Source organism: Canis lupus, chromosome 1, assembly GCF_048164855.1.
Source record: "Canis lupus baileyi chromosome 1, mCanLup2.hap1, whole genome shotgun sequence".
Lineage (NCBI taxonomy): Eukaryota > Metazoa > Chordata > Mammalia > Carnivora > Canidae > Canis > Canis lupus.
Window position 1 is genome coordinate 109920469 of NC_132838.1, and position 20963 is coordinate 109941431.

The 20963-nt window shown below is 55.5% G+C and overlaps 1 protein-coding gene and 1 long non-coding RNA gene across 3 annotated transcripts in view; one reads left to right on the forward strand and one right to left on the reverse strand.

Annotated features, from left to right (window-relative positions):
- Positions 1 to 19444, reverse strand: PPP5C (protein phosphatase 5 catalytic subunit). The gene is made up of 13 exons (XM_072774024.1): positions 19219 to 19444; positions 13018 to 13259; positions 7016 to 7163; positions 6189 to 6310; positions 5301 to 5366; positions 4885 to 4983; positions 3970 to 4075; positions 3090 to 3232; positions 2856 to 2943; positions 1999 to 2039; positions 1730 to 1908; positions 718 to 799; positions 1 to 523 (listed from the first exon to the last, which is right to left on the reverse strand). Exons 1-13 carry the CDS (start codon positions 19337 to 19339, stop codon positions 461 to 463), a joined length of 1500 nt encoding a protein of 499 aa, XP_072630125.1. The 5' UTR covers positions 19340 to 19444; the 3' UTR covers positions 1 to 460.
- LOC140603613 (uncharacterized) overlaps positions 19383 to 20963 on the forward strand; it is a 13562-nt gene continuing 11981 nt past the window's right edge. For both annotated transcript variants that reach the window (XR_012006528.1, XR_012006526.1), the window contains exon 1: positions 19383 to 19516. This is a non-coding gene — a long non-coding RNA (uncharacterized lncRNA). The remainder of the gene's footprint in view (positions 19517 to 20963) is intronic.

Consider the following 20963-nt stretch of genomic DNA (forward strand, 5'->3'; position numbering starts at 1 on the left):
TTGACTTACAATAATGACTTTATTTTAACATTTAATTACAGACATAAAATAGCTGGGGAAGGGGGTGAGCCCCAGCCTCGCCCCATCTCGGGGCCGCCAGGAGGGGGGGATGCAGGCGAGGCCTCCCTGATGACCCTCCTTCTGGGGGGGTCTTCCTATGGCGGGGCCCTATTGCTTCAGGGGGAGGGGCCATGCAAACAAGGGAGGCGGGGAAACCTCTGGGCCCCGCCCACCCCACATGCAGTGGCCTCCCTCCCTCTGCAATGCCCGGATGTGCCCCAACCCCAGCCTCTCCACCTCCTTTCTCTTTCTCCGGGGAGCGGACCCTCTGGTCGGCTCCCCACCCCCTCTGCAAACCTATAGGGGAATAAATACAAACTTTACAAAGTAAAAGGGGTCCAACGTTGCCCTGGGCTGGGCCTGGGGTCACATGGAGTGCAGGCCCTGGGACATTCGGGCCTCACATCATCCCTAACTGCAGCAGCGTGCTGGCGTAGGCCATGGGCTTGACGTCGGGATGAGGCTGGGGAGCAAGAGCACAGAGGACAAGGGAGACAGAAATGGGGTGGCTTCAGGGGGAGTCTGAGCACTAGATGCAGAGAACCGCCCTCCCCACAAGAGCTGTTGGGCACTGGGCCCTGACCCTGACTAGGCCTCTCAGCCTGGTCCTCCCTACGTCCAGGCCAGGGAGAGCAGGGGACCCAGCTGGTGACTCACCACTGCTGTGAACTGGTGGAACTGGGGTCGCAGATCGGAGCCCCGGAGGTGGATGTAGGAGGCTTTATTCCCCATCTGGTCACTGTGGGGACAGGGCAGAGTGGCCAGTCAGGGATGGGATGGGGGAAGAAGAGACCCAAGGAGGCTGGATGGCAGAAAGTCCGAGAAAGGAGGGAGAGACAGACGGTCAGAGTCCATCGGAGACTGACAGAAACAGGTACATAGATGTTGAGAGCCAGGAGAGGGTGAGAAACACAGACACAGGTGGACAGAGACACGTAAGTGAGAAAGAGGCCAACCCAGAAACACAGGGATCCTGGGGAAAGGAGGATGAGGGGAGGGAGGAGGAAGGTGGGATGGGGGAGCAGTAGAGGGCCTTCCTGAGCTGACAGGGAGCACAAGCAGCCCCATGGAGGCAGGGCTCTTGCCAAACCCTGAACTCTGACCACCCGGAGACATAGGAGATAGAGGAACGTGTGACTGGCACCCAGGGTATGGGTGGCCTGGTCCAGAGCACAGGCAACCCTGCAGGTCAGGGGGCCTGGTTTCTTCCACCAAAACCCAGCAAGTGGCAGGGAAGGAGGGACAGGGAACTGGGAGACCAGGACACTGAGAATGGGGCCCTTACTCGGGTCCTACTAGGAAGAACTCAAACTGCAAAGAGACATTTATGTGAGACATGAGGAAACAGAGCTCTGCGTTCAGGTGACCTCTCCTGACACCTGACAGTAGGACAGTGGTACCCTGCTTGCATAGAGAAAAGGAGAGTCCTTTCTTTCAGAAACATACGGGGGTGTCGGTGCATAAAAGAGGTGATGCCGGGGGTTTGCTTTAAAAGAGCCCAGGAGTTGGTAACTACTGAATCTGAGTGACTGCCACGCAGGTGTTCCTGATACCATTTGACCTACTCTTACCTCTCTTAGAAACGTTATTGTAAAATTAAAAAAAAAAAAAAAAAAAAATCAGTGGGAGAGAAAAAGAAGCCCAGATCAGCGGAGGAGGTGGGACCCACCAGTAGTTGGGTGCGGAGAAGACTGTGACACAGCGGCCACCGTGCGCCACCTCGTAGCCCTCGGCCTTGACTTCGTGGCTGCGGATGATGTAGTCCAGGTGGTTCTCTTCCAGGAAAGCCTTGGTGACATCAGGGCCAAACTGGCAGCTCACACCCCGCTTGCTGACCGAGCGTCCGTTCTGGGGAGACAGGGTGCTCAGGGTGCTGACCGCCCCACCCTTCTCTGCCCGCAGCCCACACCTGCCGGCCGCAGCCCTGCGCACACTGACCTGCGGCTGTGGGTCTGACCAGAGCAGGTCGCACATGGGACCTGGGGGGGAGGAGAGGGGACGTCAGGGACTGGCCCACCCCACAGCACAGGTGGGGTGGGGGCTGGGCAGGGCATCCCTGAGCAGGGGCATGTGAAATAGGGTTCTGAGCCTCGTGACCTCCCCTTCCTCCAGACCCATTCAATGTATTATGGCCCCACAATGGGAGGAACTTTTAACAGTATAGCTCAGATCACACACCCCTGCTGTTCAAAGCCTGCTGTGGCCCCCACTGCCCTAGGAACAAAGCCCAAGCTCACCACTCAGGCCTGTGAGGCTCTGCGGGGTCTGGCCTCATCAATCCCTTTAACGTACATCCTGGCTTACCCCTAAACCACTGGCCTGCCAGCTGTTCCTCCCACCTGCAAACTCACCCCTGACGTGGGGCCCCCTGTGCTTGCCCCAGACATCTTCTATGTGGCAGGTGTGTCCTTCCCCATGAGTTCTAATGTGGCATCCCTAGAGAGGCCATCCTAACCTCTTCAGGCCCGGGCAGCACTTCCCACAGTTGTGTGCATGTGCATGAGAACGCTCCGTCGGTCCTCACTGCTGGAACAGGAGCCCTGATTTGTCTGTCACTCTCTGGGCTCGGCAGCTGAACTCACAAATGAGTGACCGATGTGTGCTCCCCGTGAACACAAATGCTCCCTCACCAGCCCAGCCCCATGAAGGAGGTGCGGCAATCAGAGGACACAGAGGCTCAGCCTTGCTGTCCTTGCCGAGGGTGTGAAGCCCACCCGGGGCAGGGCCACCCGTTTCTGCTGGAGATGCTGCAGCCCTGGAAAGGAAGGGGCTGCCACTCAGCCCGCCCTGGTCACCTGAATCTGGGGGCTGCCGGTTCCGCTCGATCTTCCTGATATCGTCCAGGGTGACGCCGTCCTCACTGAATAAGCCCCCATGCATGATCTGGATGTGGGAGTGACACGGCTGTGAGTGGAGGCGCCAGCCACACCCTACCCCTCCAACTTGCTTCACCAGCATATCTGCCTGCGTGTGGCCCCCATGGGTGCGGGGGTGGGAGGAGCCTGAGGGGTCCTGTCTGCCACCCTCACCAGTACTTTGCCGTTGATACACTGGGCCAATGGGAGCCACTCGAACACTTCGCTGAAGAGTTCATACATCTGGGCTGTGTATTTGGCCTTCACCTCTCCCTCGAAGCCATAGATCTGGTTCATGTTGTCCGTCTCGTGGTTGCCTGGCCAGCAGCAGAATGAAGAGAAGCTTCAGCATCCCCTGCCTGGGCGCCCCTGGGGACTGGGACTTAGGGTGACTGCCTAGCAGCCCCAAGCCCACAACATTCACACCTCTGCTTGTAGGCCCTTCACAGAAACCTGACAAGGTGCAGACACTGTTCTTGGTCCCTTTTCTGGAGGGAGAAACAGTCTGAAAAGCACACATCAGGTGTGTGGCCATGAGGTGCAGGCCTGGTTCAGCCTTGGGCTTCATTTTGGAGAAGCCTTGTGCCTTGTAAGCCAGAAGGACCAAGGAGGGGCCTGCTACAGAACACCTATTATGGGCTGGCCCCGTGCTGTGCTTCCAACTTCCCACACACAACCTCATTCTCCCCTCCCGGGTTCCTGGGGCTCAGGGGAGACAGAGAAGCTGCCCAGGCCCCCATGTCTGCTGAGTCTGGATTAGTCAAGTCTTCTGCTAGACCCACCTCTTCACCACCTCCTACAGAGAAGCCCACAGCAGGTGGTTACTGAGCACTTACCGTGTACCAAGTGCTGTTGTGTGAGCCCCCCGAACCTGGCCATGAACCTGGCCACCACTAGTGCTCAGGCCCCTGGGAGCCCCAAGCCCGGCCCACCCTTACCCCCTCCATCTCTCAATGGACAGGACCCCCCCCCTCCCCCGGGGCTCCTTGTTCCCTGGCGAGCTCATCCTACACAAGGCCACACTGACCCCAAACCCTGCTGCTGCCCAGCTTACCTCGAAGTAGGTGAAAGTGATCTGGGTACAGGAGCTTAAAGCCAAACAGGGTGAGGATCACTTCTACGGAAAAGGAGCCGCGGTCCACAAAGTCGCCATTAAATATCTGCTCTGCTAAGGAAAACGAGGTGGGGCATGCACTGCCTTCTTCCCCTGCCTTTCCAGGTCCCATGGCTCCCGGTTCTTTCCTAGGAGTGGGGATGTCAGCAAGCCTGGAGGATCTGGGGTGTTCTCTCTGGCCCGGCAGCTGGGCCTATCCGAGCCTCAGCAGGACAGTCCTGAGATCCCCCACCTCACTTGTTTCTCAGGGAAACAGATGGTAGAGGGGGACATGAGGTGGTCAGCTCACTTTGCTCCCCCTCCTCAACCAAATACAAGCCCAAAACCATAGGGGAAATGGAACACAGACCCTCCCACCGCATACTATGCAGGCCTGGTGGCCCCACACGGTGGCCATTAATCAAGTAATTGTCATAACCTCAGCAAACACTTATACAGCTCTGTGAGGCTCAGAGCCTCAGCTCTTTGCAACCCTCTCAACAATGAGGCAGACTCTACGATCCCCGTTTTTCAAACGAGGAATCTGAGGCACTGAGAGGAGGTATTGCTAACGGTCACACAGCTGGGAAGTGGCGGTGCCTGGTGTTGTTACACATATGATCTTGTGGCAGCCTCATCTGGAGATGAAGAGAGGCTGGGGCCCAGAGAGACTGAGCCACCTGCCCAGGTCACACAGCATGCAGGGAACGAGCCCTGGCCTATCTGGTGCTGGCCGGCCACTCCCACCACATCCTTGTGCCTGAGCAACTGGTCAGGCTTCTCCCTTTGCAGGTCCACGCCTTGCTCTGTGGCAGGAGCGCCTTTCTCAAATCCAGGTGGAGGAAGGGGAGGGTGTGCTTTTCTGAGGAAGGATACATAGGGGTTGGTCTCCGAGGGTAAACCATTGAGCTCAAATATGTTGAGGAGGTCATAGAACTGGCCATGAGTGTCCCCGCACACCGTAATCTTCTCTGTCTGGAAGAAAAGAGGCCACCGGAGAGGGAGGGGCCCAGAGAGAGACGTGGGGAGGGGGCAGAGGTGAAGGGAGAGGCAAGAGGTCACGGGAGACCGAGAAGAGGCATGCAAAAGACACAAGCAGGGGACACAGAAATGGAGAGGGTGGGACAAAGACCAGGAGGGGAGAGGGACATTCAGGGGAGAGGCAGGAGGTGGGGGGAGAGGAAAGGCAGACCAAGCCAGTTGGGTCTGTGAGTTTCTGAGCTCCACAGCCCCTCCCCAGCCAGGGAGCCCCCCACCCCTGGCCAGTCCACACACCACCCAACAGTGCGCACCTCTTTGAGTGTGGTCTCTACGAGCGTGCTCAGCTTGGAGAGGGCCTCTTTGACCTGTACCAGGATCTGGAAGGGAGGGCAGGCTGTGAGCGCAGCCGGTGGGACTGCCTGCTGCCCACTCCGGGTCCCGGAGAGCCTGGGCTGACCAGGAGGCACCACTGAGTGCAGGGCAGGGAAAAGTGGGGGCAAACTGGAGAGCACAGAACTCCCCCAAAAATCTGGCTATGGGGCTGAAAATCCGAGTGCTCCCACAGTTCTGGAAGCTGGAGACCTCACAACTTAAAGACATTCCCAGGATGCTACCAGGGCTGAAGGAGAGTCCTGATTCCAGTGTGAAAACACCACGAGTCAGCGGTGACCACCAAGAGCTGCGCCAACTGCAGATTGCCGGGATTCAGCCCCTCACACCAGTGGCCTGACACAAGATGGGGCCGCCATCTTCGGCGGAGAATTCTTACTCAGCTCAGTCTCTACCGTTCTTTTACACAAAATGTCTGGCATACGATTTAAAAAAGGATGAGACGCATGAAGAACAGACAACAGAAGCAGACCCAGAGATGACCCAGATGGTGGAATTACCAGAGACTTTAAAATAACTATGATAAATGTGTAAAAGATCTAGTGGAAAAGACAACGTGCATGAACATATGGGGCAGGGAGATGAAAACTATTAATAAAAATAACTAGATGGAAATGCCAGAAACGAAAATGCAGCATCAGAAATAAAGCCTTCCTCTGCACTGCTCAGCACACTCCCCACTCGGTGGTGCCGGCTGCCGTGGCCACCCTTCTTCTCAACCTGCCCTCCGTGGCTGAGGCTGGGCACTGCCAGCGCTGCGATGCTATTGTGGGGTGACAGGTGTGAGCAGCGCCTGACACAGGCCTTACCTGGTAGGCGCATTTCCGGTGCAGTTTCTTCTGGTCCTTGTACCACTGCATGAGCTCCTTCATGAAGGTGATTGTCACTTTGCCATCCTCGAGCTTGGGCCCACTGTACTCATCCTCAATGGCTGGTGTGCGAATGGAAAGCAGGGGCGAGAGTCAGTGGCCGCAGCCCTCAAGGTGGTGGTGGGGGCAGGGAGGGGAGGCTGGCTCCTGGGCATGGGCGAGAGGCCGAGGGAGGGAGAAGGTCCCTCCCCTGCCCACTCCCTTCTGCTCAGGCCAGCTCTGCTAACCTCTCTGTATAGTGAGCTCCCTCTTCCAGCACCCCTCCCCCCTGCTGCCTACTTGGTTTTATAGCACTTAACACAGTTAATTCATTTGTTTACTTGTTAATCATCTCTCTCCCCACCAGGCCATCAGCTTGATGAGGGCAGAGACTATTTTAATCGCAGCTGTATCCCGAGAGCCTAGAACAGGGTTTGGCACCTAGTAGTTATCTGTAGAATGAGTGACTGAATTGTATGAGCACCCGGAGGACTGAGACAAATCCCACTGGGAGGCCCATGAGGGTGGGGTGGACTGTACAGATGCTGGTAGGAAGCTGGGCCCTGGCACGGGGCAGGAGGGGCTCGCCTACCTCGCCTGAACCAGGGAACGCAAACCCTGGCAAACCTCGGCGGCGTGGAACTGTGGAGCTCCCAGGAGCGTAGACAGAGGAGCAACAGACATTGGGCTGGGGACAGGAGTATAGGCACGTGGGGAGTGGAGAAGGCCCAGGCAAGGATGTGGTGTGTTCAGGGCTGGGTGTGGCAGGGCACCTAGGCCTGACTCACTCATGCTCTCAATGTCCAGCGAGTCCACAACGGAGCGCTTGTGCTCATCGCCTGCAATGGCCCGCTCGAAGGCTTTCTGCTTCACGATTTTGTTGCACTCCTGGTACTTCATTTTGGCATCCTTGTCGTGGGGCTTTACCTTCACCACCTGGGCAGGCAGGCAGAAAGGGAGGGAGCGAGGGAAAGAAGAAAAGAGGCATCAAGGCCCAGGCACAGCTGGCCTAGGGCAGAGAAGCAGACTGGTAGTGGGGACACTGAGGCTGTGCTCAGCCTGTCTGGCGCTGGGCTCCCCAGACACGGAAGCCAGACCACCGGCCTCCACGCACCACTGGCACACCCCTCTACTCTCTCACTTCCAGGCTGTGTGCCCCAAAACAGGGCAAGGAGAGCTGCCCGCACAAAGAGGGCTGTCCTGGGGTTTGGTAAACACTGTGAACCCATGCAAGCGGGGATTTCTTACAAAAATCAGCTCTGTCATTAAAAGAAGCGTCCTGGCTGAGGAGTACGCGCTCAGCTTTTGGCTGCTTGTGGGAACCACAGCAGGCTGAGGCTCACTCTACTGACATGAGAGTCAACACCAAGGGGGATAGGATTAGAAGGAAAGGATGGGCTGGGTCTACAATCACGAACAGCCCCAGATGCAACAGAACCAATGATTTGCTGGCTGACTGGGACCGTTTTTATCACCTATAAAGGCGGGGTGTGGGTGTGGGGTGTGTGTGTGACAACACGGGACACGACTAGCTCCACCTGACAGGGCCGTAGGGAAGAACAGGTAACAAACAGAGGGCCTGGCACGTCGCAGCCAGCACCTACTGCTGTCCCCTTGGTGTCCTCCTCTGCAGGGCAGTAAAAGCTGTGGGCTGCCTGGGTTCAAATCTCAGCCCCACCAGTCCTCAGCTGAGTAACCCAGGACCAGCCTCTCTGCAAGAAGGAAGCTGTAGCAGTATCCGCCCAAGAGGCAGCAGCTCACAGGAGTGAACATGCACAAAGTGTGCACGGTGGTGCCAGCAAGAGTAAAGTCTACACAAGTGGAGGCTGCCCTTCGTGGCTCCTCTCATGGGCCGCCATGCTGGAAATGGGATCACACACACAAAAAAAGCCCCAGGCACGTGACTGTGGGGTCCAGTAAGTGTGCAATAAAGGCACCTGATCCCTCCCCACCCTCCACCACTCCACCACCTTCTATCCCACTTCCCACAAACTCTGATCCTCCCAGTTTGGAAGCACACAAGGCCACATGCCCCGGCCCTGTCACTTCCTTTTTTTTTTTTTTTATTTTTATTTATTTATGATAGTCATCAGAGAGAGAGAGAGAGAGAGAGAGAGAGAGAGAGGCAGAGACATAGGCAGAGGGAGAAGAAGCAGGCTCCATGCACCGGGAGCCCGACGTGGGATTCGATCCCGGGTCTCCAGGATCGCGCCCTGGGCCAAAGGCAGGTGCTAAACCGCTGCGCCACCCAGGGATCCCGCTCTGCCACTTCCTTACCGTGTCATCTTGGCAAGGATGTCATGCCCCCAGGCCTCAGTATCATTATCTGTAACTATAACTGCTATGCTCAGACCCTGCCCAACTCGCCCACCCTGCGGGTCGACCAACGAGTAGGTCCTGCAGCTCCTGTGCCAGGGGCCCAGAGAGAGGTGCCAGTGCCAGTCCTCAAGTGCGGGATGCCACCGCCCCCAGGGAAAGGCTGGCAGAGGGAGTCAGAAGCCTGTGCAGAGGTACTTGCCAACCTCCGTGGGGGCAGCCCCGGTGGCGCAGCGGTTTAGCGCCACCTGCAGCCTGGGGTGTGATCCTGGGGACCCTGGATCGAGTCCCACATCGGGCTCCCTGCATGGAGCCTGCTTCTCCCTCTGCCTGTTTCTCTGCCCCTCTCTCTATGTGTCTCTATGAATAAATAAATAAAAATAAAATCTTAAAAAAAAAAAAAAGAATAAAAGCCACAAAAAAACCCCCCAAAAAACAAAAAAACCGTGGGTCACTGTGGCTCATTCACTCTGGGAATGGGTGCACAGACGCAGTGGATGGCAGGAAGCTGGGTCATGGCACGCGGTGGCTTCCTCCCTGTCTGGGCAGGCTTCGGCTAGGGCAGCCTGCCAGGCAGCTCCACCTGAGGTGTGGGCATGGTGTGAGGCTCGGGAGGTAGGCGGCACCAGACACCACCTGGAGTCCTTCCCACTGGGGAGGGTATGAGTCCACACCCTGGGATCAAGTCCAAACCGCCACTTGGCCTGGCCCACACAGGCCTGCCCACCTCTCTGCTCTCTGTTTGCCCAGCACAACCTAGCCAGACCAAACCCACAAGTCCAACGTGCCAGCTCCCTGTCACCTGGTGCAGGCTGCCCCCAGCCCAGAACACCTCACTTGCACCTCCAACTCCTTCCTAGCTCCTCCTCCTCCTCCAGCTGTCAGCACCGCCGCCCCTCCTCCAGGAGCACCCTTACCCCCCTGGCTGGGTCGAGACCCCGGGGCTCACCTGCCCCAGTCCTAAGCACGGCTGGAGATGGGTGTCTCCACTGGAAGGTGGCCCCATGAAGGTGAGGCTGTGGCTGTGCCCCAAGAGGGAGTGAATGCCTCCCAGGGGATGGATGAACCACTAAGCACTTCCTCTGGCCAGTCCCCTGTTCTCAGAGAGTTCCTAGGGTGGGTGGAGGACAGGGATAAATACTAACAAGGCAGGGAAAAGGGAGAAGGAGCAGTAACAATACACAAGTAATTTTTGGAGCACTTATTACGTGCCTGACATCATTGTATGCACTGAACTTGCTCATTTTATCCTCAAAGTGGTTCTACTAGGTGTTACCACAATCCCCACTTAATGGATGTGGAAACTGAGGCCCAGAGACATGAGGCCTAAGGAGCCAGAATTCCGTTTTCTTCCCGCCTAGGGTCCAGTCTTCCACCATGCAAGCTAGGACACGTTCCCTCCTGGCCTGCTGCCACCTGTCCCCACAGCACCTCGTATACCCTCTGGGGAGTTGCAGGACCATGCCACCTCTATCCTGAGCTCCCCTCAGCTTCCAGGAGGGCAGGGTGCCAGTGGAGGGCTGTCACAGGCACTGGCAGCCAGCGAGTGCTCATTCCAGGCCTGGTGGCTGGCGCTGCTGCTAGGACTCACTACGGGCCGGCAAAGGAGAGGTGGCCCTGCCAAGCCCCGCTGTTCCTGGGGAAGGTCATTTGCTCCAGACTGGAGGGGCCTGTGAGAGAGAACTCAACACTGGACTCTTCTTTAGAAAGTAGTATGCGAGTTGTATCCCGGTCCGGATCCTGACTATGGTGTCTGCATAGTTAACGCAGATGTGTCACTGGGGTAACCAGGGAGCTAGGTCTCACTTGTTCACTTCTTACAATTGCATGTGAAGCTATGATGCTCTCAAGAGCTGTTTTTGACAACTGCCACCTTCAGTTGGGAATGCTCACAGGCAAGAGCCACATGCTCAAACTGATCAAACAGGAACCCAGGTTTGCGATCCCTCCATGACACTGGAGGGCCACCTGTGTAATAACCGGGAAATGCCATGCATGACCTCACGCCCCCAACAAGTCCAATCAGCACCTAATAATTACAAGTGTTCCGGGCTGTGGTTGCAGAACCTCCAGTCACCTGGAGGGGCACACTGGCATCTGCACCCAGCCCCTCCTGTGGGCCACAGGCTCTCCCCCTCCATCCCCCCCAACACCCTCCTGGAGAAATGGCAGCAAGTGCCAAGGAGGGGCAGGCCCCACTCTCAATTTACTTATCTCATTTATTCCTTGCAAGAACGCTCTAAGGAAGGCCCTAGTGTTCTTCCCCTTTTACAGAGGAGGACACTGAGGGCAGAGAGCCAAAGCACTCAGAGCTACCCAACCAATGGCTGGGTGTCCTGACCATGCTGCCAGTGCCAACTGCCAACTCCTACATTAGTGACCTTGAGGCTTTTGATTATGACTCACCGTAAGGAAATACACATTTTATATCACATCCATATCCACATAAATGAGAATTTTTTTTTCACAAATACATACACAATTCATCTAAACGAACTACTTTTTTTTTCTATTCTAGTTGAGGAAGACAGATGTGCTGGTCTCAAACCACTAAGTCACAAGACGGGACTCCAGGTCCTACCTAGTCTTAGCTCTGCCAGGAGACCTTGGAGGAGGGGTTTCCCCCTCCAGACCTCAGTTTCCTGCCTATACGATGGACTGAATCCTTGCGTGCTAAGAGCTCACGAGGCCCACGGTGAGCATGTAGATGAGGACACAGAGGCCAAGAAAGCAAAGGCCTTTAGACTTAAGGCCAGGGCTGTTGAGAGGCAAAGCCTCAGGCCTGTGTTCATCCAAGGTCACGTCTTGGCTCCGCCTCCATGGAAGCTGTGATCCAAGAGGGGGCCTGAAGCTCTAGCATATCTGCAAGGCACCAGGGCAGAAGGTAGAGCGCGTGGATGGGCAGCCCTGCTGCCTGCTGGGAGTTCACAGAGCCTGATGAAATGTGTCACAGCAGAGAAGCAGATCACCCCGCAGGCTGGGGGAGGAACCACATGGGCGAGGATCTCAGGCTCATGTGGGGACTCCCCACGGCTCCTGGCCGAAGACTCCATGGGAAAATAGGCTGTGACAAAAATATTTTTTTTTAAGGCTGTGACAATTTAAGTGCTGAGTGTGGCCCCTCCTGAGGGTGGTTCCCAAAGGCTATGTATCCCCTACCACCAGCCTTCCATGACATCCAAAAGACCAAGGAAGAAGTTCAGATGTGATTATGTCCACAAGATGGCTGGAACTGACCATCTCAGCTTCATGGAGTATGTGGGGTTAGGCCCCTGCCTGTGAAGAAGGAGTCTTCACCCCAGGAAAGACTTTTTCCTACAATTCCAGGCATGGTGAAGGCCCTGCCATAGACCTGTGCTCAGGCCCTCTGGTCCTCTGCCCTGCCCCGTCTCCCCAGGTCTCCCCCTGCACTGGGAGCCCAGCAGGAAAACCCTGCTCCCGACCAACCCCAAGTGCTCTCCTGGGTTACTCATTAATGGACCCTGTGCCCCAATGACCTCCACTCACGGCACTTCACCAGAGTCCCACAGCCACCCAGGAGGTGGCTACTCCTCTTGCCACCATTCTCTAGATAAGAACAAGGGGGAAGTTACACTAGGGAACGCCCTGGGACCTGAAGCTCTGCAGTTCCTTCCTCCATCCTCCCAGGTGTCACCGTGCTTCCTCCTCCATTTTGCCCCCCAGTCTCTAAATTACCTTCTGTTCCATGCCCCTGCCCCCACCCTGACACAGGTGTCTCCTGACCCACGATTTGGCTCAAGACTTCACCTGGCCTGAAATCCACCCTCCACCCCAGGCCAGCAGCCAGCCCCGCTCCCTCCAACAGCAGCCTGTGGCTCTCACCTCACCCAGGCGCCCCTCCCCACACAACAGAAGTTGCTCATCGAAGTATGGTGAATGAAACAAAAGGAGGGAATATGGGGGTGAATGGGGGGGGGGTCAGAATTATAATGCAACACATTCTGATTGAGCCTCTGCTGGTGCCAAGCAATGACCCAATGAACAGAACAAGCAAAACCCCTCCTCTCAGGGGGCTGACACAGGAGACATGGGTGCCAGGGGTTCGAATTCCAGTTCTGCCACTTGCCAGCTGCATGCTGACAGAGAGGTGACTTAACTCCCTGGGCCTCAGCCTCCCCATCTGCACAATGGAGTTAATCACCGTCCCTCCAGAGACTCATTTATTCCTCACCACAACCCTCAGAGGTAGGTCTCAGTGTTCTCCCAATTTCATGATGTGGAACAGGTGGCACAGAGAGGCCAGGTACTAAGCAAGTTATGGTAGAGCTGGGATGTGAACCCCTGAAGAGGGCTCCGGGCCAAGGGGCCTCACAGGCATTTATCTGTTGGATGGGTGAGGGGTGGTTGAATGCATGAATGGCCACCCATACCCTCCCAAGCCAGCCACGCACCCTGAGGCCAACCTTCCCCAGCTGGCCTACTCCCCAGGCCCACCCTCCAACGCCCGGCTCACCGTCTCATAGTCACGCAGGGCAGCCCGGAACTTGCCCAGTGCCATGTTGCTGGCGGCCCGGCGGTAGTAGCCTTTAATGTACTTCTTGTCGATCTCGATGGCCCGCGTGGCATCAGCCAGTGCGTAGCCATAGCACTCAGTGCGCAGGTAGGCCAGGCTGCGGTTGCCATAGTAGATGGCATTGCTAGGGTTCAGCTCAATGGCCTGGCTGTAGAACTTGATCGCGTTCTCGTAGTCCTTGGCTGTGGAGATGGAGAAGGCGGCGGCATGAGGCACGGTGGCTGCCACCCAGTAAGAATAGGCCCTAGGCTGGGTAATGGCCCAGTCTCCCCATTCATGGATAGGGAAACTGAAGTCCACGGCTGGGCTCAGCAATGTCTTTTCAGCCTACCTCCTCTCCCTGTCCCAACTGTCCCATGCTTTGTTTCCTCAGGTTAAAATCCCCAGGACTCAAAGTCACTTCCACATAATCATCCAGCCATGCCATCACCCCTTATGGCCCCAACCTGGATACTTCTTCCCGGACTTCAGGAGGGTCTTACTCCAGTCCTATGGCCTGGAGAGGGTATATATTAGAATGCCAGAGCGGAGATGTTGTGAATCAGCAAATCTGAGTCCGCCCTGAGCCCCCTGGATGTCCAGCCCCACAAAACAAGTAAACAAGCCCAAAGAAGGGGCCTAGTAGAACAAGTAGGAAAGGAAAAGGGACCTACTCAGGCCTCGAGAAGGGGAAATACTAGCAGAGACCCAAAAGAAGTAACAAACTGGACAAGAGGAAAAGCATTCCCAAGAGAAGGAACAGGGGGTCCAGCAAAGGCTCCGGGCAAGGACGGAGGGAGTGTGCTGCCAGCATAAGCCTTGTATTTTAGGATTAGTGAGTGAGAGGCTGATGGGGCTGCAGAGTGAGTGGGAGGATGGAAGGGTGAGGGCAAGGACAAGACACATCCCGAAGGCCACTGCCACAGCAGGGGGTGGACCCTGAGGTGTAAGTGTAGAGCAGCAGGATGTGTCATCTGGCCAATGGGAAAAGGTTCATTTTATTGGAAATGAGCTATGACTGTGCCTTGCACTTTACATCTTGACTCGGGGAACCGTCACATCTCCACGGCAGAGGCACTGTCTGGTGCTCACTTTACAGATGAGCCACGGAGGTCTTGTGCAAGGTCAGACACCCAGGCTGTGTCTGCAGAGCCAAGCTTGGACCCTTCCCATGTGCCCATTTGATAGAGAGGAGGCTATGGCTCAGGGGCTTGCCTGATTTGGGGGACCATGATGTGCCAAGTGCTACGCAGGGCTCTTGGTACATGAGTCCCTTCCCTGAACCCTCACCACACCTCTGAGGATAACTGAACTAGCCCCATTTTCCAGATGAGTGTACTGAGGCTCAGTGAGGGAAACTCATACTTGAGGTCACAAGGCAAATGGTACACAGGAACTGTGGGCCAAGCCAAGACCAAACATTCCCATTCTCACTCTCCATGCCAGGTAGCCCCTGAAAGGGAATCCAGCACAAGGGGCGGGTGGTCTGAGCCCAATTCGTGGCTTCACCTCTTATTTGCCGGGTGTCTTTGGGCAACTTATGTTACCCGCTCTGGACTTGAGTCTGAGAGTCCTTCTCCCAGCACTTGGCCTAAAATGGGAATGCTTGCCCTAACTCCCACCTCATTTTTGTCCAGCGCCATCAGATAAACCATAACTTTCCTTTGTTTTGTTTGCTTATAATCTATTTCCCCAATTTGAACCTAAGCTCTATGGGGGCCAGGGCCCTGCCCTGAGGACACAGCATCCCCTCTGCTCTGGCCTGCCCTGCTGGGGCTCACAGTCCAGTGGGCGACAAACACACACACACACACACACACACACACACACACACACACACACTACTGATGAGCATTTAGCACGGGGGCAGACCAAGAAGATGCCAGAGCAGGAGACCTGGAGAGTGAGAAAAGAGTGAGTCAGGTGAAGAAAATGGAAGAGAGTTCCAAGCTCCATGAATAATTCTTCAAGGAAGGAAGGAAGGAAGGAAGGAAGGAAGGAAGGAAGGAAGGAAGGAAGGAAGGAAGGAAAGAAGGAAGGAAAAGATTGACACTAGGAAAAGGAGAAGTCAGGTCCCGGGGAGACGGCCAGGAACAAAATAATACCTCCTGTAGGCTAATACCCACTATCTTTCAAAGAGGGTTCAGATGTCCCCTCTTCCGGAATGCCCTCCTTGACTCCAAGGCTGGGTCGGGCACTCCTTTGGGCTGCCCTGGCCTCTGGGCTCACTTATCCCAGCCCCGCTCATTTCTGCGTTTGTCACCTTTAGGTGATGGGTGTGTCTCTTCAGGACTAGGAGTCCCGGAGGGCAGGCCCCACAGACTTCCCAGAAACAAGCAAGGGCAGAACCAGACAGCCTAAGTCTGCCGGACCCTCCCTGGAATGCCAGCGCCTTCGAGGACTACTTCCAGCCACCTGGCTGAGTTCCAGAGGCCAGCTGGCCAGCTCTCTTGATGGCTGAGGTGTTACTCTCGTGGCCATTTGGCCTGGCATGGGGAGCCTGGTGTCTTGGAGCCTGACACCTGGCTCTGCAGATGCTGACCACGAAGCCTCAGGCAAACAGCCTTCCCTCCCTGCATCTTCACTGGCTCATCTGAAAAAGCAGGAATGACGATCAGCCATTCTCTGCCTCACCCAGCTGTGAGGGCTACATAAACTCTCATATGAAATGTGGCTACGGCAGAGAAAGCCATCAGCAGATACTTCCAAAAGAAGTGAATATATGACTAACTGAAAGGGAGAGGAGAATCGGGCAGAGGAAATGGGAGGGGACTGTACTTCCCGCATCTACCCAACGACACCAAATCCTGGCCCTGTTCTATCTGCTTTAGATGCGGTGCATCTAATCCTCAAGACAGTCCTCATTTTAGAGATGAGGACAGGAAGTCACAGAGAGGTTAAGTCATTTGCCCAGGGGGTGACACAGCACATAAGGGAAATAAACAAGATTTGAATCCAGGCAGCCTGAGCTCTTAACCATGTCTACAAAATCTTAGACCCAGAGGCTTCTCTGGGGGTTAAATCCAACCCCTCCCATTTTATAGAATGGGGGATGATGAGGCCCGGAGAGCAGAGCAACAGCAGGGACCAGGCTCTGAGCTCGTAGAGGGGATCCAGCCATGCTGGCAGGGGGATATCCTCTTCCCCCTGCAGGCTGCAGGTAAGGACTCTGAACAAGGGAGCACGTGGTGAGGAAGGGGGATATCCGGGCTCTGCTGCTCACACTCTGACCTTGGGCAAGCGGTTTCACTTCTGAGCCTCAGCTTCCTCTATAAAACAAACAGGGCTGCTCCTACCTACCTCTCAGTGCCCGGGGGGAAGATTAAGCAAAGTGGTGTACCTGGCCACCACAGGGGCTCAATTAAAGAGAGCTGTAATTATTCTTTTTATTGTTATTCCCACAGCCCCCGAGGCTGGGGCTCTGTGCCTGCCATTGCCTGCCAGAGAGTTGAGGGGCCTGGACCAGTAGCTTTCTCCTCTGTGCCAGCTCAATGTGAGCACCTCTGGCTGCATGCCCGGCCTCAGGGATTCTGAGCGCCCAGGTCCTGGGGGGCAGGGGGCCCCTCCCCATGACTTACGGTTTCCCAGAATTCTTACCTCGCCTCAGCAACAACCCTCATACTTGCTGCTCTTCCTCAGCCCCATTTCAGGGACAGCCAATCCCCAGCTGGAGACCATGCCTCATCCTGGACACCTCTCCCGACGACACCTCTCCCGACCCCTCAACCCCCCGAAGCCAGGCAGTTGCCATGTTCTGTCAAGGCAGCCTCCTGAACATCTCAGATCTATTCATCCACTTCCATCCCTCCAGCCCCGCCCTGCCCTGGTCTGGCCTTCAATCTGTCCACCTGCCCGGGTTCCTGCCTCAGCCTCCTCCCTGCTCTCCCAGCCTCCAGTCCTGCCCCTCTGTAGGGGTCCAGCTAAAGCACAAACCTAACCCTGTCCTTCCCTTTCTCAGAACTATCCATGGCTCCCCAGAGTCCACAGTAGAAAGCTCAGCATCCTCCCTTGCCTCCTACACTCCGGCCCCACTTACTTCCTTGAGGCTAGGTTCTGCTCACCTTTGCCAGGATAGGCCTCTGCCATCCTGTTCTTTCTGCCTGGCATTCCCTCCTCCCTCTCACCAGCCCTCATATCCTCTCTGAAACATTTCTTGTTGGTTTCTGACCAGAGACACCTCTCATCTACCTGTCCACCATCCTTGTCTCCTTCCTGCCTCCAGCTCTGCCCTTGTATCCAATCTCAGCCCGGAAGCTGGGGAATCTTACCATGCCTCCCCACCACCCTCAGGATGACATCCACACTCCCTGAACTGGCCTCCAAGGCTCCGCCTCATCTCTCACTGGTCCTCTCCTCGTGGCTGCAGCCTGACCAAATGTTCCTGCTCTGAATCCCCTTGTGCTTCCACTGAAGGCCAACTGAAGGCTGCTAAGGCTCTAGATTCCAACCCCATTTCTTTTCCCCAGCTTTGCTGCCATAAGTCTCCCATCTCTCTTGTAGGATCAATTCCAGCTCTCTACTGGACCAGACTCTTGGACTCTTCCATCCTTTAAGAGAGAGAAAGAAAGCAAGCACCTCCCTCTCTCCATTTCTCCACTCCCTTTTAGGACCAAAATACTCGAACCACTTTGTCAACATTTGCTGTCTCTACTTCACTTCCTGTTCACCCTTGGGTGTTCTCCTAGCTAATTACCAACTTCATTGTTGCCCAAAACTGTTCTTATAAACTGCCCTTCTTAGGGCTACCACCAACATTCGTGAAGCCAAATCCAATGGTCAATGCTCAGTGCTCACCCTGGTAGCACCCGACCCAAGGTACAGCCCCCCTCCTTCTAGAAGCACTCTCTTCTCTCATCTTTCCTGACACCTTTCCCAACTTCCCTTTCACTTCACTGACCACTCCTCCTCAGCCTCTTCCTCTTCTTTTCTAAACATTAGAATTCCTCAAGGTTCCAGCCCCTTCTCTCCCTAGATGACCTCATCCATTTGCAGGTGTTCTATTCCATGCATAGGCTGATCAGGCCCAAATTCCTCTCCTTGCAGCTCCAGACTGGCCCATCTGTCAACTCAATGTCTCCTCTTGAATAGCCCAGTAAAATCCAAACCAGCTTTGCAATGACTTATGAAACCCCACCTGGTCTGGCCCCGGTCCTAAACTTATCTTGTATCCATCTCCCTGCTAACTTGCTAAAGCTTCCGCCACACTAGTCTTTCATTTCCTACCTCAGGGCCTTTGCACATCTGGCTGCATCCACCTGAAACACTCCTTCGCGATTCTTCTCAAATGCCTTCTCAGTAAGGCTTTCCCTGACGACGCTCTCTATAAAGTAGCCTCCAGCCCTCATTCTCTCCTTCACACCCTGTTGGGGTCTGTTCAAAGCATTCTTCATAACTTCTAAGCATTTTATTATTTCTTGTGTTTTTGCTCAATGCCTTATTCTCCTGCTGAATTACAAGCTATAAAAGGGCAGGGCCACATCTGCTTCATTCCCTGCTAAATCCCCAGAGTCTGGCACAGTCCTTAGCGCAAAGCAGGTGCTCTAGAAATATAATGAATTACTGAATGAATGAGTGCCCCCACATCTTACTCTTTTTCAAGATCGGATGTCATACTATTCTTGGGATTTCCCCACCTTTACTCCCAGGGCCTCCCACGCATCCCTTTTTCTCGTGCAACCCCCAATCTCCTTGCCCTCCCATCTAATGATCTATTCCCCACCCCTACTCTACTGGGACAGTGCCCCCGCCCCCCCGCCCCATCTCCCCACTGGGTAGCACCATCACTCCCCAGCCCTGTGTCACTACTTGGCAGCGCCCTCTTCAGGCCTCACCACAACTAGCACCTCTCAAGGACCTCACGTTCGGAAATGCCCTCGCTCCCGTCCCCCTCCCGCCGCACACTTGGTAGCGCCCTCCCCAGTCTCCCCATTTAGTAGCACCCGCTCCGAATGCCGCTTCTAGGTATCACCCCTACTGTCTGTCAGAAGCCCCCCCTGTCGGCCCCTGGTAGCGGCATCCTGGGCCTCCCCAAGCCCGGTCACTTGGTAGTGCCTGCCCCGCGCCCAGGCTGCCGCTCCGCGTTGCCATGGTTCCGCGCGGGCCGGGCACCCCTTGCCCCGGGCCGCTCTCCACCCTCCCTGGCCCCCTCCGGGGCAGGCGCACCTTTGAAGTAGTCGTTGGCCTGCGTCTTGAGCTCCTCTGCCCGCTTCAGAGCGCCATCAGCCGGGGGCTCGTCCCGGGGGGGCTCAGCACACTCAGTCCGCTCGCCCTCCGCCATCGCCATGCCGCAAAGCGACCCCCACCCTGGCAACGGCCGCCAGCGGCACCCGGCCGAATCGTCGCGAAGGAGTGCCGAGTTGCTGCGGCCGCTGCTGCACAAGTGTCGTAAAGCGCGGGCCCCGAAGGCTCCCTTCACGCGCCTGCGCAGGGCCCTTTCGCCATAGAGCGCGCGGAGGACAAGGTGACCAGAGGGACCCTAGACAGCGCCCTTCGTAGAAGGAGCCAATGGGGAGGGCGAAAGGGGGCGCGCGGGGCGGGGGCGAGCGGGGAAGGTCTGGCCGGGCCCGCGCTCGCGAAGTCGCCGTGTTCGAAGGCCGCCGAAGTTCTGGAGGGGTCTTCTTGGGTGGGTGGGTGTGGCTGCAAGGCAGCCCCACGCAGAACCAGAGCCGGGAGACTAGCCCTACGGCCGGTTATTTGGGTGACCTTGAGCAATTAGGGGCAATTACCCCCCTCTGAAAAATGCGTGGATTCTCAAACCAAGAGACTAAAGTTCCAACCCTGAAGGTTAACTGTATCTCCATCTGTTAACTGAAGGCGCTCTGGATGCCCTAGTCCTGAGCAAGGCCCAGAAGTTTGTTGCACCATCTCCTTTCTTCATCCTCATCTCCTAGTCCCCAGCCTGCAACAGTGGCCTTAGAAAAACCTAAACTCTTTCTACTGCATTACCTAGGAAACACTGAATAGGATAGCCCCAGGCGACATCTCCAGATGCACACACACACCCCCCAACCATTACATCCTAGCAGACCATCCTCTCCAAGCCTTCAACTGCTCCTCCTGTGGAACTATGGCACTAAATCATTTAAGGCCCTGCTGGAGCTCCCATCCTACAACCACAGCTGTCCCACTTCTCAGTCGCCTTGTCCTGACAGCCTGATCCCACCACCTCGTATCATAGCCAACAATCAGCCTAGAAAGTATATTATAGTATCAGCTCCATTTTACCACTGAGGACACCGAGGTTTGTAGAAGTCAACCAACTTCCCCAAGGTCATACAAGGAGAGTGGCAGGGCCAGGACTTCACCTTGTCCCATCTGATTCTGTGCTCTTAAGCCCTACTCCACTGTCCCTAGACTCTAGATTTTTGAGATTTTTAGAAGTGTGTATGGGAAGGCTGCTGTGATGGATTTGAATCCCGGATTCGAATCCAGCTCAGTCCTTCCCTGCTGTGTGACCCTGGCAAGTGATCATCCTCTGAACCTGTTTCCTCTTCTGTAAAATGGGGACAATAACTGTGCTTATTATATATGATTAGCGGAAATTTGATAAGATCATAGGAATAAAGTATTTGGCAGAGGGCCTAACACAGAGTAAGCACTTTTTATACACAGTCCAATAAAATACTCAGAGTGGTATCGAGTACCTAGACCTGAGAGGGGAGAGGAGGGGCTCACCCTGTTGGACAAGCAGGGAAGAGTTCCTGGAGGAGGGAATGTTTGAACCAAGAGCTGAAAATGAGTAGGAGATAACCAAGTGTGAAGGAGGAAGGAAGAAAAAAGCATTTTAGGCAAGGGAGCAACGAGGCCTGAAAGTTTTATTTCTTTAGTAGAGCACGTGGCTTGGGGTCATGATTTCAAACCCCACATTGGGTATAGAGATTACTTAAAAATTTTTAAAGTAGTAATAA

Excerpts from the sequence above, each read along its gene's own strand:
- PPP5C (XM_072774024.1), bottom strand. The coding sequence starts at position 19,339 with ATGGCGATGGCGGAGGGCGAGCGGACTGAGTGTGCTGAGCCCCCCCGG. Across the intron at positions 1,909-1,998 it reads GGTCAGACCCACAGCCGCAG|AACGGACGCTCGGTCAGCAA; the intron begins GTCAGTGTGCGC and ends CTGTCTCCCCAG. Across the intron at positions 800-1,729 it reads TTCTCCGCACCCAACTACTG|TGACCAGATGGGGAATAAAG; the intron begins GTGGGTCCCACC and ends CTGTCCCCACAG.